At 48.3% G+C, this 22194-nt stretch overlaps 3 protein-coding genes across 9 annotated transcripts; 2 read left to right on the top strand and 1 right to left on the bottom strand.

Moving 5' to 3' along the window:
* Nucleotides 1-7: 7 nt before the first annotated feature.
* On the top strand, nucleotides 8-6691 carry znf541 (zinc finger protein 541). 5 transcript variants are annotated; one of them, XM_077011157.1, is made up of 16 exons: nucleotides 8-145; nucleotides 630-865; nucleotides 1053-1305; nucleotides 1604-2669; nucleotides 2784-2833; nucleotides 3015-3129; nucleotides 3270-3374; nucleotides 3757-4072; nucleotides 4194-4248; nucleotides 4412-4554; nucleotides 4703-4806; nucleotides 4889-4967; nucleotides 5278-5366; nucleotides 5432-5524; nucleotides 5719-5840; nucleotides 6023-6691. In XM_077011157.1, the coding sequence occupies exons 1-16, from the start codon at nucleotides 18-20 to the stop codon at nucleotides 6177-6179; spliced, it is 3111 nt and encodes a 1036-aa protein (XP_076867272.1). In that variant the 5' UTR covers nucleotides 8-17; the 3' UTR covers nucleotides 6180-6691. The 5 variants fall into 5 exon arrangements, with proteins under 5 accessions (XP_076867272.1, XP_076867273.1, XP_076867269.1 ...); XM_077011158.1 differs by having other exon boundaries at nucleotides 3267-3374; nucleotides 5456-5524; XM_077011154.1 differs by having other exon boundaries at nucleotides 3267-3374; nucleotides 6023-6690.
* Nucleotides 6587-10795, bottom strand: zbed4l2 (zinc finger BED-type containing 4-like 2). Of its 2 annotated transcripts, none has more exons than XM_077011160.1 (2): nucleotides 10174-10795; nucleotides 6587-10104 (listed from the first exon to the last, which is right to left on the bottom strand). In XM_077011160.1, exons 1-2 carry the CDS (start codon nucleotides 10220-10222, stop codon nucleotides 7445-7447), a joined length of 2709 nt encoding a protein of 902 aa, XP_076867275.1. In that variant the 5' UTR covers nucleotides 10223-10795; the 3' UTR covers nucleotides 6587-7444. The 2 variants fall into 2 exon arrangements, with proteins under 2 accessions (XP_076867275.1, XP_076867276.1); XM_077011161.1 differs by having other exon boundaries at nucleotides 10533-10794.
* Nucleotides 10796-10838: 43 nt separating this feature from the next.
* On the top strand, nucleotides 10839-14695 carry napaa (N-ethylmaleimide-sensitive factor attachment protein, alpha a). 2 transcript variants are annotated; one of them, XM_077011168.1, is made up of 11 exons: nucleotides 10839-11071; nucleotides 11303-11379; nucleotides 11460-11576; nucleotides 11679-11725; nucleotides 11840-11917; nucleotides 12125-12180; nucleotides 12281-12365; nucleotides 12454-12558; nucleotides 12664-12732; nucleotides 12912-12962; nucleotides 13279-14695. In XM_077011168.1, exons 1-11 carry the CDS (start codon nucleotides 10974-10976, stop codon nucleotides 13384-13386), a joined length of 891 nt encoding a protein of 296 aa, XP_076867283.1. In that variant the 5' UTR covers nucleotides 10839-10973; the 3' UTR covers nucleotides 13387-14695. The 2 variants fall into 2 exon arrangements, with proteins under 2 accessions (XP_076867283.1, XP_076867282.1); XM_077011167.1 differs by having other exon boundaries at nucleotides 11300-11379.
* Nucleotides 14696-22194: the final 7499 nt, after the last annotated feature.

Below are 22194 nucleotides of genomic sequence, written 5' to 3'. Positions count from 1 at the left end.
CTAATTTCTGTAAACAAATGTTCCCTGTCAATATTAATTTTGGAATTAATAATGCACACACACACACACACACACACACAGTACAGTCTGCATGCGGCCACGTGCCACCATACAAGTGCGTACAGTACCTTTACTGCCAAGACAGGTTAGTCGACGACAGCAGTTTATCCTATTTTATCTGATTAGCAAACTTAAATATAACTTGCATTTACATTTAAGATCTCTGCTTGTGTGTACTACTTGTGAATAGTACTTTTTGTTTAGGTTAATTTTTTGTTTCGCTAAGGTTTCTTATCTAGTTAACCAGTCATCTTACATCTTTAGACTAGCGTTATGCATGTTTGTACCTAGCCTGTTAGCATAGCTAGCGGCCACCTTGCTAAGATAGTGGCAGTTTGTTAGCTGACGTTAATATAGCTAGAATTAACACAGTTTTAACATTCAACGTTTAATTTGCACCTTTCTGGAGAGCTTTAAAGGATCTGCTAGCGAAATTAGCCGTTTTCACAGTGGCGCGATTCTGCACTAGCTAGAATGTGGGTGTGTGTGTGCAGAATTGATAATTTTTAAAAATATATTTATTTATTTATTTATTACGTAAATTAAAGTTACAATTGTTTTGTTCGTAGCAACATGTCTGAAGAGCGGTTGGCTGCAGAGCTGTACTCCACGCCTGAGGCTATGGTAGCTGTGGACCCTGTGGTGAAACTTCCTCCGCTCTCAGTGACTGACCACTTCTCCGAGGATGTCATCTACATCAACCCCTTAACCCCCCCACCCATGACCTCTGTACCCCCACCCATGACCTCTCTACCAGCTTTGGAGTATCCGCTTTGGATAGACTCTGGAGTGAGCAGGAAGAGTGGTTAGTATCTGTGTAGCTACTAGTGCCAATCTTTTTAAATAGTTTGGAGATGACTTGGATTTACAAATCATTAGTAAGTTAGTATAAAATAACCTAATAAGATATGTCTAAAATATTCACAAAATGTATTTTTTTTTATCACAAATACAATTTTACTCAAAAAATCTTTTACATTTTTCTTTATCAGGAAGGTCAAAAGAAGGGCTGTCTTCTTCAGTGAAGGACACGGTTAGCGTGGGAGAAGCTGGGACTCTGTTTGGGCCTGAGCTGCTTCCTACGCAGGCCGTACACAGGGCCAAAGTCACAATGCACCAGTGTTCAGAGTGCAGTAAGGTGTTTGGGACCAACAACGCTCTCAACAAACACCTACTCACGCACCAGCCAGACAGACCCCATGTATGTAACATCTGTCAACGAGGGTTTAAACGCCACGATCACCTGTGAGTGGAACTTATTTCTCAGCATAAACCTCAGCATAGTTTCATTTATAAACACTGCAGATGTTTGACTGATGACATGGAGCTCAGCTAAAGTGTCACTGTCAGCTATGAGAGTATGAGCCAGACTGCGTCATGTTTGCAACAGTGAAATGAGGGCATTTGGTACAAATCTACTCCTAATATTTATTTTAGTCCAACATTGCTACTTTAAATTAAAAGTTTACATATTGTTTAATTGATTTTGTGCCTACATTGACAGTGAACAATTGTGTTAAGCATAACTCATCTTTTGGTGTAGCACTGGCCATATGCTGACCCACCAGAAGAGGGCACCACACCACTGCCCTCAGCCTGGCTGCCAGAAGACGTTCCATGACCTGCACTCACTGAGGCGACACTGCTCCACACAGCACGGCCTCTTCCTGCTCTCCACACCATCTCAGCCCCACGCCCCTGAGGCCCTCTGGTCCGCCCAGGCCCCCTGGAAGCACATTGAGCTTCCGACCATGGCAGAGAGTTCGCTCGATTACCACTCCTTCTTTCTCTCTCCCCTCATGTCTGTTTCAGGCTATTGGCCGGAGGATCGCTCCAGCTGTGGAGACGGCCGTGCCGGGTTTGCCTCGGTGGCGGCAAACCTCGAGTCGAACTGCTACCAGGAGGAACCTGAGCCGACCCGGCCAAAACCTCCCGAGATCGGGCAAGCTTGGGACTCATTGGTGGGCGGCGTTCCGTGCGATCTGCAGAGCGCGGCCGATTCGGCCACGTTTTGTGAAGCGTTACCGTTCCACCTGGGGACCTCGAATCACGACCCACGGCCTGTGAGCAGAGCTGTGGACCCACCTGGAACAGGGAGCCCCAAAGCAAAAGCTCAGAACATCCACGGTTGGGATCCACGTCTCTCTACGGCAGACCTCCACGCGTGGAAGGAGATGCTGTCCGTCCAGCCCTGCACAGAGGCGAGCGATACCGGGCTGAAGCGCGCCTCGGGGCCGGTGTCTCCGCGTCACCACAGGCACAGCCGGCCCATCCTGCTGAAGCATAGCACACGACAGCCAAAACACAAGCAGCACATCCCCCACGTTAACATGGCCGCCGCGTGCTCCGGACCTCCTGCCTCCCGAGAGACAGAACTTCCACTTCAGAACCTTCCACAGGCATCCAAGCCCAGGAAGAAAAGAGTGAAGAAGACTAGCACGAAGACCGGCGACGTTCCCCTCCCTCCTCTACCGGCTCCTAGACCTTCCATGCAAAAACGGCCCAAGTCCCGTCACGGGAACCTGGTCTCACCCAGCCAGGTGGCCATGGCGTCCTTCAACAGAGAGGGCGCCACCTCTCTGTCAGTCAAGGCATCGCATGAGACAGTGGTGAATATTCATAGTTACTGCTGTAATTTGGTCAGTGTTCAGCTGGTTGGTGTGAGGATCTGTCGGAGAATAGATCATTCGGGGTGGATTTATCTGTGTTATTTCACTGCACAGGGGCGAAGTGTTGCAGCTGAGCCAGGAGATGGAGGAGGGTCTGGTGACAGGTTAGAATATGTGTTACAGGGAAAGTGTTTTATTAAGGAGACATCTGAGCACATTTTTTGAAAGATGGTGGTGCCAAGAAATTCTTAAATGAAATAAAAATAAAGTGAAAGAAAAAAAATATGTAACTCATCTAGAAGATCACTGCTCTGAACTGTATCTCCTAAAATGTGGTTTCTTCAGCACATATCTAAAATACCCTACGGGACAAGGGCCTCAGTCTTCACTTCATCAAGCTCCAACAACCTCTTCTGCTCAAATGGATACTCAGTTACTGGAGTCAATGCCCCCCATGCTGGTACAGTGTCTTACAGTCAAATAAAGAAATTAACGCCACCCAATTTTCCTTCCCTATTAGCATTTCTGGCTGAAATGGTCTCCTATCAGTCTTACATTCCTGCAGTAGACGTGTTTGTGGGTATTTACTTCCTGCAGCAGGGAGGAGAAGTGGAGAAGATGTTTGGATTGGATGAGAAGTCTTCAGAGCTGCAGCTGTCACCTCTGGTCATCCCGGTCTCTGTACCTGTGGCTGTCTCAAATAAGGTACCACAAACCCTCAGCACAACTTGAAAAAGCTCTCACTACCTTATTATAAAGTGATTGATCAGTGTAGTGTGAAGATCAGATAGAGTCTGTGCTAGGTAAGATAAGACAAAAAACTTGGATTATTCTGAGTGTCTGTGGACTAGATTGGGAAACTACGCTTTGAGTAATTATTTGTGGGAAATGCTACATGCATTTAGTGGCTAACAGTAAATGAAAACCAGCTCACAGGGTTTTGTATGTATAACACTATAATTACCTGTCATCACTGTTTAAAGCACATGGCTTATTGTGTGAGGTGTTCCTTCATCCAGGACTTTAGTTTATTGAGCACATACAGCTCTGGCCATTTCCTTTGCTGTTGAATTGCCTCATGTCCTAGCAGGTCTCCCCACAGACGGAGCAGGAGCCGAATATCAGCAGACTCTCCAGGAAGTGCCGTCGCCCCGACCTTGTGAGGACCCTCATCATCCCCCCGGCGGGAGGCCAGGGCGGCCGGGCCTCAGGGGGCTACCCCAGCCAGCTGCGCTCCCCGGGCTACCTGGCCGACCATCTGCTGACCTCCGGCCTCCACCTGCCCCGTTACACTCCGCCGCCCATGCTGAGCCCCCTGCGGCCGGGCACGGGCCTGTACTTCAACACCCTGTCCAAGCACCAGCCTCTCCCACCGCCGCCGGCCATGTACGCCGCATTCCTGGGTGGGTTACAAAGCTCGTGATGTACACTGCTGCGATCAGGCATCGATTCGTTAGGTCCTGAGACGCCATCTCCACGCGTACTCTCGTAGTGGGACTAATTTATACTTTCTCCCCCCTCCAGATGGGAATGACGGGATCTCCTTGAAGCCGGACAACACGGTAGTCAGTACAGAGCCGTAAGTCACCTCTGCCATCACTGGCGTTTGCTGTTATCATAATCACGCTGTTCGGTTTGGTGTGAATTCCGGTGAGGGCAGCTGGGGTAGTTACGTGAGCTCATGTTGGTTGTTGAGCTGCATGTTCCCAGGTGGCAGTGATGCTGTGTGTTTGTCTGGGTAGAAGGATCAACTTGGGCGCCCGTTTCCAGGCCGATGTCCCCCCACTGCGTAACTTGTTGCTGATGCTGTACGACGAACACCCTGCCCAGCTTGTCTGGGCCCCGTGGGGTGACCTCCCTAGTAACCTGGAAACACAACACAGGGGTTTGTGTCTCCCTTATACACACACACACACACACACACACACACACACACACACACACACACACACACACACACACACACACTAGTATCTCTACTGATGTCCTACTGATGTGTCTTGTTGAGATATGTGTCTTCTTTTATGCCACAGTCACAGTGTTTCTGGATATGTGCTGTTCCAGTGTGCTACCAGGAGGGGGCACCAATGTTGAACTTGCCCTTCACTGTTTACATGAAGTCCAAGGAGACACACTAGTAAGTCTGTGTCATCCAATTAGCTTCATGTGCTAACGAGTCATGACTTTTACATCTGATTGATTTATTTCGTTTCAACCAGGCTGCACTAGATTTGCTCCTACTGAGAGGAGATTATCGGACCTCCTCCACTCATCCACTAAGTGGCTATCACTATGCAGGTATTACCGATAGGGGGCTTTGCATGTTGGGCCCACACTGACTGTGTTTTATCAGACTGTACGACAGTGTTTTATCAGACTGTACGACAGTGCTTTATCAGACTGTCTGATTGTACAGTGTTTTGTGGAACTCTGAAACTTTCCTTTGAAGTAAATGTTTTTGTGAACAACCTACTGTTTTTAAGCCCAATTGCATTTGATCGATTTCAACATGTTTAGTGTCCTACATTTTTCTGTAAATTTGCACTCAAGCTATGAGACTAATGTGACTTAGTCTGTCTATCTGGAAATCCTTTCCTTTAAATGCTAGGGTCAGACCACTGGAGCGCTCAGGAGATGAGAACGTTCCGGAAGGCTCTGCTCAACCACAACAAGGACTTTCAGCTAATCCATAATGTGGTAAGATGGTCAGCCTCTGAGCTCACGCTGCAGCCTGTATGGAGTAATGAGACCTTTTCCGACAGCTGCAGACCAAATCCGTGGCCCAGTGTGTGGAGTACTACTACGCCATGAAGAAGGTGAAGAAGTTCAAGCAGCGGACCAAAGGAGAACCTCGTGTAGGCATTGTCACACAAGCAAGATACACAAATGCTTAATGGTCCTACACGACGACCCACTAATCGCATTAACCCTGCAAACTGACCTTCTGCTCAGGCCGCTCATGAAAAACACACACATAATCTGAAGGTGAGTACCTAAATGCTTATGCCAGAGGCTACCGCAAAGTAGCACTTCCTGTGTTGGGCTGCAGGCAGAGACGCTGAGGGCCCCACCAGAGCGGACTGAGGGCAGGACTGGGCACAGAACTCCCATTAGGCCAAAGGGAAGCCAGTCCACTGAGAGAAGAGACTTTACCTGTGAGGAGTGTGGCAGGTTAGGACCCTAGAACAGGACTGAGCTGTGGAAAAGACCCTGGTCTAGGAAATTAGTGCCCGAAGGCAAAGTTATTTCTACAACTATAGAAGGCAAAGTTGTTTCTACAACTATAGAGTTGTATGTCATAATGTTAAAAGTTACTGGGATTGTTGATTTTGTTTGACGTGTATGTCCTTCAGGAGTTTTCATAAGGTAAAGAGTCGCAGCGCACACATGAAGACACACAAGCAGCGGGAGAAGGAGAGCTTCTCCGTGGACAGCAGGTTCAGTGGAGATCACAGGCAAGGTCAAGGAGGGCACAGGTCACAGGTCATTTGGAACCCTGAAAATGTTTGAAGGGGGATTGCCAGACTACTTAATTTAGTAAAATAATTTCATAAAGATCTGGGTGTGTGTGAATCGGGCCGGCCTCAGTGTCCATGTGTGAATCGGGCCGGCCTCTGAGCAGGGACTGTGATGAAGTGGCACGCGTATCTCAGATGGATGTGGGGTAGATTGTTGACTTTAAATTTCTTAATCACTTTCAGATCTTAAACAATCACTTTTTGTATCGATTAAAATTATTACATTTTTCATAAAACATTGCTTACACAAGGTTTTTCTACTTCTATAAAGTATATTTCATCTTACGTACCATCAAAAATTTAACATTTTTGTATTTTCATTTGTTCAGGTTAAAATATCTTTCTAAAAACATTTTGCTGGTTGTAAATGTCTACCGTGTTAATTTGATTAGTAATTCATAATTGCTTTATTAATCCAGTTCAAAGCACGTTATCAATTTATAATTCAACTTTGTATTTTGAGGAAAAAAGATATATGGTATGGTAACAAAACTAATATTGTTTCAGTTTGTTTGAGAACTAAATAAAAGAATACCTTGAATATTTCTTGGATGACTTCACAGTGAGTTTCTAATTCTTATTAAAATGGTTTCATTCATTTTAATTTGACATGCGTTAATGGATTACATCTTAAAATCTACAGTAGGGAAGATAACTAATACTTTATGTGAAGTTGCAGAACATGTCATTTTCCCATTACTATGTACATGGAAGAAACTGACTTGAAATACATGCATGAGCTTGGCAAAACTTCATCACATATGTAATGCTTGAGAGACTATTATTCTTAATAACAACATATCTAGGCTTTTACCCTGTAATTGAACAGTTACGAAATATTTAACAGCCACATAAAATCATCCATTTAACATACTGGACACACATCAGAGCCACAACAAGATTGTTCTCCAGAACTCCCAGAGCCCAAACACTAAAAAGAAGGTAGTGTAATAATTTCCTTAGACGGAATAGAAATTAGGTGTTGTTTCAAACTAGTAAGGACATTTCTGTGATTGTTGTAAATATAATTTTAAATAGCTGCGCACCTTTTACATTTAAAACTTGTAAATATTACATGAATACTTATTGACTAGTCTGGGCTTTGAATCACAGACCCGAAAGAGCTTATTTTGATACTTGGGTGAAAAATAATCTTCAGGAAACTGTCCCCTTCCAATTATGACTCTTACATTTGAGAGCTTCAGCTCTCATAAGTTTGTGCATAAGAGCCACGTATCCATACGGAACAACCTTCACTCAAACTTTACTGTCATAGGACACCAAGGTCTGATACAGGCTGTCTCTGGTTTGGTTCCCACCCACGCTGCTGCTGTTGTGGTCACTCTCACGATGGCCCGAAGGACCGCCGCCTTTGAGCTGCTCTGCGTAATCGCAGTTCTGGTGAAGGAACAATATGTGGTCGAGATGCTTGGGACCCAGCATGGCTCTCCTGTGGGCCACGGGACACTCTCTCGGGGCAAAAGCTCGATCGGCAGGGATGGCGGTGGCCGGGATGGCGAGGAACTTGCGTGCGAGTCGAGCCACGGCCGGGAAGCGGTGCTCCTTGCTGCGCCACCAGTGCAGCGGCGAGAGGCTACGTTTGCACAGCGGTTCTGCTATGTAGTTCTCCAGCTGCTGGTGGATCTCGGGCATGCGCTCGGTGGGATCCTCCCCGAGAAGAATGTCGTACATGCTTTGAGGAAGGGGGCTCATTCGCATCCGTGCAGACAGCTGCCGGTCACCGCGAAGCGGAGACGTCAGCCCGGCCGCGCCGGACGATCTCTTGCGGCCGGCACCGGCGGCGGCTTTGGCGGGGGAGCCGGCATGCGCGGCCTCGTTGACCTGCTCCGGAGAGGAAGCTGGCACAAAGGTCCCGTTCTGCTGAAGCTCGATGCTGTCCCCCTCTTCGCCCGAGGCACACGACTCGGGCGAGTCCAAGGACGCCACGGTGGGAATGGGCAACGGCTCCTCCAACCCCAAAACCGGAGCGTCCCCTCCAGCCTCGTTCTCTCCCGCTTCCGAGTCTGCCCCCTGGTCCACCGCCCCGTCGTCGGCGTAGGCCTGGACAGACAGCAGCTCTTTGACCTTGTCGTGCAGCTTACTGCGGGCGTGCGGGCTGAGGAACCGCATCTCCTTGAATCTGGGATCCAGGAACGAGGCCAGCACGGCGGGGCTGTCGAGCAGGGCCTCCTCGTCGCTCAGCCTCCATCGCTTCTCCATCCCGGCCCGGACCTTCTCCATGACCCCCCTGACCAGAGGGCAGGCGCACTCGGCGATGTTCTGCCCGAGGAGCCTGGACACGCCCTGCAGGCACGGCATCAAGGCAGAAATGGCTGCGTTGATGTCTTCACTCAGGAAGGACGCTGCGATGCGCACTGTCCTCAGCACCGGTACGAGTTCGTGCAGCAACCGCCACTGATGATCAGCCAAGTTGGGCGAGGCTTTCTGCTCCTCCAGCACCGAGCTGACCACCCACTTCAGCTCCAGCAGGCTCTCGCACATGTCGATGGCCGTGGACCATCGGCCCGGGTCATCCAGGACCAGCCGGGCAGCGCCCTTGTTGGCAGCCTCGGCTTTCTGGTTCAGAGCCGCAGCCGCGTTGCTGTCGTGCTGGAAGTGCAGGACGATCCCTCGGGCGTCTGCCAGCGCCTGCCTGACGGTCTCTATGTTAAGTCCCTCCTGGACGCAGATTTTGAGAGCCTCCCCAGCACATAGAAGCGGCTCCCAGTTGTCCGGAATGGACAGGACAGGCGCGTGACTCGGCCCGGGAAATTCCTGTTGGTATTCCTGATGGAGAGCCATGTCACCCTGCCTCCTGCCCTCAGCACCCGAGGGAGAGTCATAAACGATGCAGAACACGTAACTCTCAGGAACGTGGAACTCTGAGAGAACCGCTTTTAAGGTGTCCGCAAACTTTGCAGGCCCGGCCCCAACGGTAGCGTCTTTGTATTCTGGTATCGGACGAGTCTCTAGAACGCAGCGGGCCAGGCGCCAGTTTGAGTCCACAAAATGTGAACTGACCGTGAGGTACAACTGGCCCGTCCCATCAACCCCACAGCCCTCCACAGAGCGCCAGTGTTCGGCGCAGAGAGCCAGACAGCGAGGGGCGAGGCTGCTCTCAAGGTGCCGCTGCAGACACTGTTTGAGAACATGGTAGCGATGCCACAGAAGGCTCCCCAGCAAGGAGGGAGAGGGAACCGGATAGTTGGGCTCCAGGCAACTAAGCAACAGCTTGAATCCCCTTTCTTCCACCACCGACAACGGCTGCAGATCCCTGAACACCATCTCCAAGATCAGCTCCGTAAAGACGCCCGCCCGCTTGTCGCTACAACCCCGGGTGCCGCTGTTGTTGCTGCTGCTGGTGCTGTTGATCTCCTCCGGGGAGAACCCGTACGCCGGATCCATGTCCGGGTTGGGAATGGAGTTGGCGTTGGAAGTGCTGCCGGCCCCGGCCGAACCGGGGGCGTACGTGGCGCACGCGTGCTTGGCCTCGGCCGCCTCCGCCGACGCCTCCTCCCGCTGCTCCTCTTTGACGACGACGGGCACCACGGGCTGAAACGCCCCGGCCGGAGGGTCGGCCCCCGCGGCGGACGCCACAAACCTGCCGCTGAGTAAAGTGGACTGGACCAGCTGGGGATGCAGCGCTGAGGGGTTCGGGACGTCGGCCGTGTTATGAGGGGGCACTGCGCCGTCACGAATGCTGTGCTTGCGCCCCAGATGCTCCCTCATCGACGTGGTGCTGTTGTGGAAAGACAGCTGCCTCTTGCAGTGATTACACTCCACTCTGAACATGCTGAGCTGGGTGTAGTGGTCCCACACTTTGGACGTGCGGCGCTCAGAAAACGGTAAAATACGGTCCATTCTTCGCCTCAGACTTGGAATGCTTAGGCTGCCAGGCCGCGTTCGAGCCTCCATATCTGTGGATCAGATTGTAGTTTTACAAGAAGGAAAACTAAAAGTTAGTATGTGATCTTAGTGTCACTCACCATACTTAGGGCAGCCATGCAAAAACTCATTTTTGAAAAGTTCTACCATTAACTGAATTAATCATTCTGTCCTCTATGCATGACCATTACAGCAAATCCATCAATATTATAAAATCATGTAATGAGACGGTATTATGTAGAAAAACCTTGTGGAAAAAACACATTTAATCGTAATTCAGTTCAGTTCACTTCAATGTTCTTCCGGGCTAACCGGGCCATAGCCTAATGGTAAGGAGCATTTCATTCACATAGCAGCTCTCATGCCATTCCCACTAAGAGCGCCCGTATCCGAACTGCGGCTGCACGGGCAACTGAAAGACGTCTCCACCGCACAGAACAACGCACAAAATTAACAATACCGTTACAGTGAAGTTTACAACATCGTAGAATTACAAAACGGCCTCCTTCCACATTTGCGACCTCTACACTGGAAACGCTTTGCGTTGTTTCGGTTAGAGTCGGACTACAAATTACGAGACGTGCACAATAACGGAGTTTCCCCAAATCCTTAAATCATCGCCGATGTGGGTCGTGTACAACATGCACGTCATACAGCAACATTTAGGTCAAAACGACGGATATACCATACTCTAACAAGAGATCGCTTGGGAATACATCACTCGCTTAACATATGATATTTTGGACCGAGAAGAAAATTTTGTTCGCGTCCCAAATATTTTCACGACACCACAACTCCATTTCCGGCTTCGGCGTGATGCGTGTGTGAAAAACACACAAGGCCAACGTGAATACATCGGTTAGACGCGTTTATTAATAAACACCAACAAGCTCCGGATAAAATGGATTATTCTGGAAAAGAGAAAGAAGCCATGGCTTTGATTGCGGAAGCTGACAAGAAAATGAAAACGTCTGGATCGTTCTTTGGAACGTTTTTTGGGTAAAGTTGCAGTTTGGTTTCATTTAATTGTGTACAATTTATTCAGGTAACCTTAGCCAAAATACCACTTTCAAATCAGTCTAAGAATCTGTAACTTAAATTACAATTACAATGAAATGTATAATACCTAGAGAAGCAAATTATCATGAAACCTATTTTAAGCACAGCTTTGAAATCAGTGATGTTCAGTAAATGCAGTTCAAATGTATGGCAAATGCTTTTTTCTAGAAGCTCATCTAAGGCTGAAGAGGCGTGCGATATGTACGTAAGGGCTGCTAATATGTTCAAGATGGCAAAGAACTGGCACGGTACGTCAAGTCATTGAACGTGTGACACCTGGGAATATTTATTGACGTTTCGTCTAACGTTGGCTTGTGCTCCCTTACAGCGGCAGGAGACGCTTTCTGCAAAGCTGCCAAGCTGCAATTACAAATTCAAAGCAAGCACGACGCCGCAATGCACTTCATCGACGCTGGCAATGCCTACAAAAAAGCTGATCCACAAGGTAGAGCGCCCTTCCCCTGGTCTCTCTTAAACTCCTCATTTGAGTTGTTGAAATGACTGGTTCTCGGTAAACTGTGAAACGTCTTTCCTCTCTCTGCCCCAGAGGCCATCAAGTGTCTCACTCGCGCCATTGATATCTACACAGACATGGTGAGAATGGAGCGGAAGACCAAATTTGCTGCGTGCTGACAAAGCAAACCAGTTTCTGCATTAATTGTAGCACGAGTTTACTTGCTGTGACTTCACGTGCCCACTCTTCTACAGGGACGCTTCACCATTGCAGCGAAGCACCACATCTCTATAGCTGAGATCTATGAATCTGAACTGGTGGACACTGATAAAGTGAGTGATACGCTTAACTTGCCGGGCAAATGCTTGTTTTTTTTATTTATCTCAGGGCAGATGACCTGTATGGCTTACCAACACCTGAATTATTACACTGTAATAGCAGCCGTGGTGTATGTGATTAGTGCAGCTGTTGAAGAAATACAGTTCTTGTGTGTTTGTCTATTTGCCTTCAGCCAGTTAATTGTGTGCATATTTTCCTAGGCAGTTGCCCACTATGAACAGGCTGCCGATTATTACAAAGGCGAGGAGTCTACCAGGTATTTCTGTGCTCCAGTCAACCCCCACTCCCACCCCCTCATGCGACCCAAATATTGTCTAAGATGTTCTGTAGCCAAAACGATCTATCTTTTTCTGTAGTGCCGCCAATAAATGTCTTCTTAAAGTGGCTACATTTGCCGCCCAACTGGAACAATATCAGAAAGCCATTGAAATTTACGAGCAGGTTTGTATCTGAATATGACGAAAACCAAATCTTATTATATCGTAGCGGTTTCTGTTCAGTTCATTTCAGTGATGTTGTATCTCTTCAGATTGGTACATATTGCATGGACAACACCTTGCTGAAGTATGGGGCTAAGGATCACTTCTTCAAGGCTGCACTGTGCCACTTCTGTGTTGATATGCTGAACGCCAAGGTGAGCATTCTTCTCGTTAATGTTCCATTAACGGCAGCCTTCCAGCGAGCGTCACAGTGTTGAGAATGACCTCTTTATTGTTTTTCTCATTTAACTCTCATCCAGCTGGCCGTTCGGAGATACGAGGAAATGTTCCCGGCTTTCTCAGACGCCAGGGAATGCAAACTCCTAAAGGTTTGGTGTTTGTTATGGCTGATGCCATTAAGGGTTCTTGCATGGAATTTTTGTAGTAAATAAAACAAGTTACTTTACATCCAGTTTGAAACAAAAGACGTCTATGAATGTGTGCAGTTCCTTAAAATGTCCTCGGGACTTGCACTTACCTCAGTATTGCTCAATTCTGTGAATTCCAGAAACTTCTTGATGCACATGAAGAGCAGGATGTAGGTGCATATACGGATGCTGTAAGTTTCCTTTTCCATTTCCTGTTTGGGAAAGAAATAAACGAGCTATTTCTCTGATAGGTTCTACCATTTTCTAAATGACTAGTCAATAGTGGATCCCGGTAGTGGATCCTGTGCGCAATTGGCTGCCGCTTCTCGCCGGTGTGTGATTGGTTGTCTGTAACGTAGCTGTGTTAACAATTGTAAAGCGCCTTGGGGTATCTAGATAAGGTGCTATATAAATTGAAACATTCATTCATTCAATAAAGTTAAATCATTATTTTATAGAATACATTATTGCTAATTTAAGTGCATGTATATTTCGTTTGACTTTCAGGTGAAAGATTTTGACTCGATCATGAGGCTGGATCAGTGGCAAACCACTATGCTTCTGAGAATCAAGAAGACTATTGAGGAGGAGGAAGAGGAGGGCGATCTCCGTTAATATTCTGCAAAGCCCGTGGTGGACTCCAGACTTGCTATGCACGTTCACTTTAGTTGAGATGTTCCTCCAAACCCAAAGCCCAACCCTCTGCTCTTTACTTTCTGTATTTCTTTCACAAAGATCACAATGGCCTCTCTTCTTCTTTCAAGTCCAGATGCTCATAACAAAAAGTATTTCGACCAAAGAACATCATTGTAAACTATAGAACATGTCTGGTTAGTATAAATCAAACACTTATGGATTTCCATTATATTTCTTGAGCTGTAGTTGCATTATGTTTGGTATATCTTATGTAATTGTATCTAGCACTAATGCTTTAATCATTACAGTTTTGATTTAATTAATTTTATAATTTATTATTACTAATGTAGCCATAGGCTGTTGGATGCATGGATCTCACCTACAGAAAATATGTAGGCATAATTTTGGAAATTGTATATATCGTTTTTTCTTTCTTGCCGAGAACTGAAATTGTACTAATTGCTATTGTCCTCTATTGAGGAAGTTTGGTCAGCTTTCATTTTTACACACTTACAAACAAATTTCACAATACAGATAATGTAGTTCTTGTAGGACACATTCTACGAAGATGACAGCATGACAGCAGATGCCGTATTCATTTGTATTTAACCGGATCAAATGTATTTATTATTTATTGGGAATGGTGAATTTGAGTCACTAGCTTTTCCAACCAAACTTTTGTGCAGTTAATTTAAAGTACTTAATTGGCAGTTTACCACAGAGAACGATGAAAGGAGTTAAAATGTTCAAAGACTAAACTTTGACCATTTCTCTTGCTCAGTTATAAAAAGGAACACTTGACAGATGGTGTAAATGATATAAAAGTGTATTAATACACTTACTGAGCCTTTTGATCTCAATTAAAAATGTACTCACAGATACTGTTTAATATGAATTAATATGAATTAATAAATATGTTTAATATAAATTTAATATGCAACTAATTAGTGTGATGGCACTCAAGTCCTCGCAGGCGTGCAGACGCAGTGTGTGATAGAGGGGCTGCTACAGGGCACCGCAGGGGAGGGAGTGGAGAAGGTTATTTCACGGAAAAGCAGCTTTGTTTTGGGGATGTACGTGGGGTTGCTCTGATGCATTTCACATGGCCCTGTTGTAAAACAAGACCACAGACCCAGATCCCTGATCTGGAAGAAAACAGCAGGTGTTCAGCAGGACTGTAGACATGCAGGGGTTTTGTGTTTGGGCATTCACCCCAGGGCATTTGATTAATACAAGTACTGATACAGAATTGCTTTCTAAGGTAAATAAAGAATGTGACACTCAAATATTTCAGATGTCTCAAACTGACTTCTTGTTTATTTGAAACATTTCCATGTAACTGTACAGCATTTCCAAGTCTCTTAAGCTAGGAACTGAAAATTAAATATCTAAATATATTTAATAAATTTAATAAAAAATTAAATATCTAAATAACATCAGAGGACTCAGAGTCTTCTGAAGAACATTTAAAACTGATCTATGCTGAACCATAATGGTTCAATTTTAATACAAAAGTTTTTAAAAGACATTTTAAAAGCCATTTCCATTTTCCTTTGCCGGAGAACTTCAGCTCCCAACCAATGTAGGTGTTTTCAAACTTCCTGTGAAGAACTGTGAGTTAAGTACGAGTTGTCCCAAGTGGCGGACACCTGTGTAGGAGGTAAGGGTCTTACTTGCCACAGGTGTAGGCGGTGGCACCTGGCCACAGGTTGGAGTGGACGACAGCAATGGCAAACTGAGGGATGAGGTGGGAGGAGACCCTGGTACTCCAAGGAGGGGTGTTACTTAGCTCTAAAGTGCAATAACACATGTTCAGTAATGAGTGTAGTGAATGCTTGTATAGATTCTCTGCTCAATTGCATCCACTCACCTGTGTCTAATTGCCCGCATCCTCTCACCTGCGTCCACTCAACTGCGTACTCTCACGTCCGTCCACTCATCTGCGTCCACTCAACTGCGTCCTCTCACCTGCATCTTCTCACCTGTGTACCCTCAACAGTGTCTGCTCACCTGCGTCCTCTCACCTGCGTACTCTCACCTGCGTCCACTCAACAGCGTCCTCTCACCTGCGTATAGGGCCGGCACCATGGGGGGGGGGCGAAAGGGGGCGTCGCCCCCTCAGACGAGGTGTCCCACCCCCTTAATGTAAATAATAAGACCCATTTATTTTACAACAATCGCTACATGGCACCTGCTCGCCCGTTCAACAACCGTCACACACCACCACCCAGTCAACAACTTCCGTTCGCCACCCCCTCCATCCCCCCCGGTAAACAACTTATGTTCGCCACCCCGAAAATTTCCGACGGCCCCCTACTGTATATGTCCTGGCGCCGGCCCTGCCTGCGTAATCTAAACTGCGTAGTCAACTGCGTACTCACCTGCGTACTCTCTCCTGTGTCCACTCAACAGCGTCCGCTCAACTGAGTACTCTCTCCTGCGTCCGCTCAACAGCGTAGACTCAACTGAGTACTCTCTCCTACGTCCACTCAACAGCGTCCACTCAACTGAGTACTCTCTCCCGCGTCCATTCAACTGCGTCCACTCAACTGTGTACTCTCAACTGCGTACTCACTCCTGCGTCCACTCAACTGCGTTCACTCAACTGCGTCCTCTCACCTGCGTACTCTCAACTGCGCCCGCTCAACTGAGTACTCTCTCCTGCGTCCACTCAACAGCGTCTACTCAATAGCGTAGACTCAACTGAGTGCTCTCTCCTGTGTCCATTGTCCACTCACCTGAAAATCTCAACTGCATACTCACCTGCGAACTCTCTCCTGTGTCCACTCAACAGCGTCTGCTCAACTGAGTACTCTCTCCTGCGTCCACTCAAGTGAGTATTCTCAACTGCGCACTCACTCTTGCGTCCATTCAACAGCGTCCACCCAACTGCATCCTCTCACCTGCGTACGCTCTCCTGTGTCCACTCAACAGCGTCTGCTTAACTGAGTACTCTCTCCTGCGTCCACTCAACTAAGTACTCTCAACTGCGTACTCTCTCCTGCGTCCACTCAACTAAGTACTCTCAACTGCGTACTCTCTCCTGCGTCCATTCATCAGCGTACACTCAACTGAGTACTCTCTCCTGCGTCCATTCAACAGCGTCCACTCAACTGCGTCCTCTCACCTGCGTAATCTCAAATGCGTACTCACCTGCGTACGCTCTCCTGTGTCCACTCAACAGCGTACACTCAACTGAGTACTCTCTCCTGCGTCCATTCATCGGCGTCCACTCAACTGCGTCCTCTCACCTGCATACTCAACTGAGTACTCACCTGCGTGTTCTCTCATGTGTCCACTCAACAGCGTCTGCTCAACTGAGTACTCTCCCCTGCATCCTCTCAACTGAGTACTCTCAACTGCGTATTCTCTCCTGCGTCCATTCAACTGCGTCCACTCAACTGAGTATTCTCTCCTGCGTCCATTCAACAGCGTCCAACCAACTGCGTCCTCTCACCTGCGTTATCTCAACTGCATACTCAACTGCGTACTCACCTGCGTGTTCTCTCCTCTGTCCACTCAACAGCGTCTGCTCAACTGAGTACTCTCTCCTGCGTCCACTCAACTGAGTATTCTCAACTGTGTACTCTCTCCTGCGTCCACTCAACTGAGTACTCTCAACTGCGTACTCTTTCCAGCGTCCATTCAACAGCGTCCACCCAACTGCGTCCTCTCACCTGCGTTATCACAACTGCATACTCAACTGCGTACTCACCTGCGTGTTCTCTCCTGTGTCCACTCAACAGCGTCTGCTCAACTGAGTACTCTCTCCTGCGTCCACTCAACTGAGTATTCTCAACTGTATACTCTCTCCTGCGTCCATTCAACTGCGTCCACTCAACTGAGTATTCTCTCCTGCGTCCATTGTCCACTCACCTGCAAAATCTCCACTGCGTACTCACCTGCGTGTTCTCTCCTGTGTCCACTCAAAAGCGTCTGCTCAACTGAGTACTCTCTCCTGCGTCCACTCAACTGAGTACTCTCAACTGCGTACTCTCTCCTGCGTCCATTTAACAGCGTCCTCTCACTTGCATAATCTCAACTGCGTAATCTCAACTGCGTACTCACCTGCGTGTTCTCTCCTGTGTCCACTCAACAGCGTCTGCTCAACTGAGTACTCTCTTCGGCATCCACTCGACTGAGTACTCTCACCTGCGTACTCTCTCCTGCGTCCACTTAACTGAGTACTCTCTCCTGCGTCCATTCAACAGCGTCCACCTAACTCCGTCCTCTCACCTGCATAATCTCAACTGCATACTCACCTGCGAACTCTCACCTGCGTGTTCTCTCATGTTTCCACTCAACAGCGTCTGCTCAACTGAGTACTCTCTCCTGCATCCTCTCAACTGAGTACTCTCAACTGTGTACTCTCTCCTGCGTCCATTCAACTGCGTCCACTCAACTGAGTATTCTCTCCTGCGTCCATTCAACAGCGTCCAACCAACTGCGTCCTCTCACCTGCATTATCTCAACTGCATACTCAACTGCGTACTCACCTGCGTGTTCTCTCCTCTGTCCACTCAACAGCGTCTGCTCAACTGAGTACTCTCTACTGCGTCCACTCAACTGAGTACTCTCAACTGCGTACTCTCTCCTGCATCCACTCAACTGAGTACTCTCAACTGCGTACTCTTTCCAGCGTCCATTCAACAGCGTCCACCCAACTGCGTCCTCTCACCTGCGTAATCTCAACTGCATACTCAACTGCGTACTCACCTGCGTGTTCTCTCCTGTGTCCACTCAACAGCATCTGCTCAACTGAGTACTCTCTCCTGCGTCCACTCAACTGAGTACTCTCAACTGCATACTCTCTCCTGCGTCCACTCAACTGAGTACTCTCAACTGCGTACTCTCTCCTGCGTTCATTCAACAGCGTCCAACCAACTGCGTCCTCACACCTGCGTAATCTCAACTGCATACTCAACAGCGTACTCACCTGCGTGTTCTCTCCTGTGTCTACTCAACAGTGTCTGCTCAACTGAGTACTCTCTCCTGCGTCCACTCAACTGAGTACTCTCAACTGTGTACTCTCTCCTGCGTTCATTCAACTGCGTCCAACCAACTGCGTCCTCTCACATGCGTTATCTCAACTGCATACTCAACAGCGTACTCACCTGCGTGTTCTCTCCTGTGTCCACTCAACAGTGTCTGCTCAACTGAGTACTCTCTCCTGCGTCCACTCAACTGAGTATTCTCAACTGAGTACTCTCTCCTGCGACCATTCAACTGCGTCCACTCAAGGGAGTACTCTCTCCTGCGTCGATTGTCCACTCACCTGCAAAATCTCAACTGCGTACTCACCTGCGTGTTCTCTCCTGTGTCCGCTCAACAGCGTCTGCTCAACTGAGTACTCTCTCCTGCGTTCACTCAACTGAGTACTCTCAACTGCGTACTCTCTCCTGCGTCCATTCAACTGCGTCCACTCAACTGAGTATTCTATCCTGCGTCCACTGTCCACTCAACTGCGTCCTCTCACCTGCATAATCTCAACTGCATACTCAACTGCATACTCACCTGCGAACTCTCTCCTGTGTCTACTCAACAGCATCTGCTCAATTGAGTACTCACTCCTGCGTCCACTCAACTGCGTACTCTCTCCTGCGTCCACTCAACTGAGTACTTTCAACTGCGTACTCTCTCCTGCGTCCATTCAACAGCGTCCAACCAACTGCGTCCTCACACCTGCGTAATCTCAACTGCATACTCAACAGCGTACTCACCTGCGTGTTCTCTCCTGTGTCTACTCAACAGTGTCTGCTCAACTGAGTACTCTCTCCTGCGTCCACTCAACTGAGTATTCTCAACTGCGTACTCTCTCCTGCGTCCATTCAACTGCGTCCACTCAACTGCGTACTCTCTCCTGCGTCGATTGTCCACTCACCTGCAAAATCTCAACTGCGTACTCACCTGCGTGTTCTCTCCTGTGTCCGCTCAACAGCGTCTGCTCAACTGAGTACTCTCTCCTGCGTCCACTCAACTGAGTACTCTCAATTGCGTACTCTTTCCTGCGTCCACTCAACTGAGTACTCTCAACTGCGTACTCTCTCCTGTGTCCATTCAACTGCGTCCACTCAACGGAGTACTCTCTCCTGCGTCGATTGTCCACTCACCTGCAAAATCTCAACTGCATACTCACCTGCGTGTTCTCTCCTGTGTCCACTCAACAGCGTCTGCTCAACTGAGTACTCTCTCCTGCGTCCACTCAACTGAGTACTCTCAACTGCGTACTCTCTCCTGCGTCCACTCAACTGAGTACTCTCAACTGCGTACTCTCTCCTGCGTTCATTCAACAGCGTCCAACCAACTGCGTCCTCACACCTGCGTAATCTCAACTGCATACTCAACAGCGTACTCACCTGCGTGTTCTCTCCTGTGTCTACTCAACAGTGTCTGCTCAACTGAGTACTCTCTCCTGCGTCCACTCAACTGAGTACTCTCAACTGTGTACTCTCTCCTGCGTTCATTCAACTGCGTCCAACCAACTGCGTCCTCTCACATGCGTTATCTCAACTGCATACTCAACAGCGTACTCACCTGCGTGTTCTCTCCTGTGTCCACTCAACAGTGTCTGCTCAACTGAGTACTCTCTCCTGCGTCCACTCAACTGAGTATTCTCAACTGAGTACTCTCTCCTGCGTCCATTCAACTGCGTCCACTCAAGGGAGTACTCTCTCCTGCGTCGATTGTCCACTCACCTGCAAAATCTCAACTGCGTACTCACCTGCGTGTTCTCTCCTGTGTCCGCTCAACAGCGTCTGCTCAACTGAGTACTCTCTCCTGCGTTCACTCAACTGAGTACTCTCAACTGCGTACTCTCTCCTGCGTCCATTCAACTGCGTCCACTCAACTGAGTATTCTATCCTGCGTCCACTGTCCACTCAACTGCGTCCTCTCACCTGCATAATCTCAACTGCATACTCAACTGCATACTCACCTGCGAACTCTCTCCTGTGTCTACTCAACAGCATCTGCTCAATTGAGTACTCACTCCTGCGTCCACTCAACTGCGTACTCTCTCCTGCGTCCACTCAACTGAGTACTCTCAACTGCGTACTCTCTCCTGCGTCCATTCAACAGCGTCCAACCAACTGCGTCCTCTCACCTGCGTTATCTCAACTGCATACTCAACTGCGTACTCACCTGCGTGTTCTCTCCTCTGTCCACTCAACAGCGTCTGCTCAACTTAGTACTCTCTCCTGCGTCCACTCAACTGAGTACTCTCAACTGCGTACTCTCTCCTGCGTTCATTCAACAGCGTCCAACCAACTGCGTCCTCACACCTGCGTAATCTCAACTGCATACTCAACAGCGTACTCACCTGCGTGTTCTCTCCTGTGTCTACTCAACAGTGTCTGCTCAACTGAGTACTCTCTCCTGCGTCCACTCAACTGAGTACTCTCAACTGCGTACTGTCTCCTGCGTCCATTCAACTGCGTCCACTCAACGGAGTACTCTCTCCTGCGTCGATTGTCCACTCACCTGCAAAATCTCAACTGCGTACTCACCTGCGTGTTCTCTCCTGTGTCCGCTCAACAGCGTCTGCTCAACTGAGTACTCTCTCCTGCGTCCACTCAACTGAGTACTCTCAATTGCGTACTCTTTCCTGCGTCCACTCAACTGAGTACTCTCAACTGCGTACTCTCTCCTGTGTCCATTCAACTGCGTCCACTCAACGGAGTACTCTCTCCTGCGTCGATTGTCCACTCACCTGCAAAATCTCAACTGCATACTCACCTGCGTGTTCTCTCCTGTGTCCACTCAACAGCGTCTGCTCAACTGAGTACTCTCTCCTGCGTCCACTCAACTGAGTACTCTCAACTGCGTACTCTCTCCTGCGTCCACTCAACTGAGTACTCTCAACTGCGTACTCTCTCCTGCGTTCATTCAACAGCGTCCAACCAACTGCGTCCTCACACCTGCGTAATCTCAACTGCATACTCAACAGCGTACTCACCTGCGTGTTCTCTCCTGTGTCTACTCAACAGTGTCTGCTCAACTGAGTACTCTCTCCTGCGTCCACTCAACTGAGTACTCTCAACTGTGTACTCTCTCCTGCGTTCATTCAACTGCGTCCAACCAACTGCGTCCTCTCACATGCGTTATCTCAACTGCATACTCAACAGCGTACTCACCTGCGTGTTCTCTCCTGTGTCCACTCAACAGTGTCTGCTCAACTGAGTACTCTCTCCTGCGTCCACTCAACTGAGATTTCTCAACTGAGTACTCTCTCCTGCGTCCTTTCAACTGCGTCCACTCAAGGGAGTACTCTCTCCTGCGTCGATTGTCCACTCACCTGCAAAATCTCAACTGCGTACTCACCTGCGTGTTCTCTCCTGTGTCCGCTCAACAGCGTCTGCTCAACTGAGTACTCTCTCCTGCGTTCACTCAACTGAGTACTCTCAACTGCGTACTCTCTCCTGCGTCCATTCAACTGCGTCCACTCAACTGAGTATTCTATCCTGCGTCCACTGTCCACTCAACTGCGTCCTCTCACCTGCATAATCTCAACTGCATACTCAACTGCATACTCACCTGCGAACTCTCTCCTGTGTCTACTCAACAGCATCTGCTCAATTGAGTACTCACTCCTGCGTCCACTCAACTGCGTACTCTCTCCTGCGTCCACTCAACTGAGTACTCTCAACTGCGTACTCTCTCCTGCGTCCATTCAACAGCGTCCAACCAACTGCGTCCTCTCACCTGCGTTATCTCAACTGCATACTCAACAGCGTACTCACCTGCGTGTTCTCTCCTGTGTCTACTCAACAGTGTCTGCTCAACTGAGTA

Source organism: Brachyhypopomus gauderio, chromosome 7, assembly GCF_052324685.1.
Source record: "Brachyhypopomus gauderio isolate BG-103 chromosome 7, BGAUD_0.2, whole genome shotgun sequence".
Lineage (NCBI taxonomy): Eukaryota > Metazoa > Chordata > Actinopteri > Gymnotiformes > Hypopomidae > Brachyhypopomus > Brachyhypopomus gauderio.
The sequence above is the reverse complement of the archived record's forward strand: the minus strand, read 5'-3'. Positions and strand labels throughout refer to the sequence as shown.

Excerpts from the sequence above, each read along its gene's own strand:
- znf541 (XM_077011154.1), top strand. The coding sequence starts at position 18 with ATGTTCCCTGTCAATATTAATTTTGGAATTAATAATGCACACACACAC. Across the intron at positions 4,249-4,411 it reads ACGGTAGTCAGTACAGAGCC|AAGGATCAACTTGGGCGCCC; the intron begins GTAAGTCACCTC and ends TTGTCTGGGTAG. Across the intron at positions 5,367-5,431 it reads TTCAGCTAATCCATAATGTG|CTGCAGACCAAATCCGTGGC; the intron begins GTAAGATGGTCA and ends CTTTTCCGACAG.
- zbed4l2 (XM_077011160.1), bottom strand. The coding sequence starts at position 10,222 with ATGGTAGAACTTTTCAAAAATGAGTTTTTGCATGGCTGCCCTAAGTAT. Across the intron at positions 10,105-10,173 it reads GCATGGCTGCCCTAAGTATG|ATATGGAGGCTCGAACGCGG; the intron begins GTGAGTGACACT and ends TCTGATCCACAG.
- napaa (XM_077011167.1), top strand. The coding sequence starts at position 10,974 with ATGGATTATTCTGGAAAAGAGAAAGAAGCCATGGCTTTGATTGCGGAA. Across the intron at positions 11,918-12,124 it reads AACTGGTGGACACTGATAAA|GCAGTTGCCCACTATGAACA; the intron begins GTGAGTGATACG and ends ATATTTTCCTAG. Across the intron at positions 12,963-13,278 it reads TAGGTGCATATACGGATGCT|GTGAAAGATTTTGACTCGAT; the intron begins GTAAGTTTCCTT and ends TTTGACTTTCAG.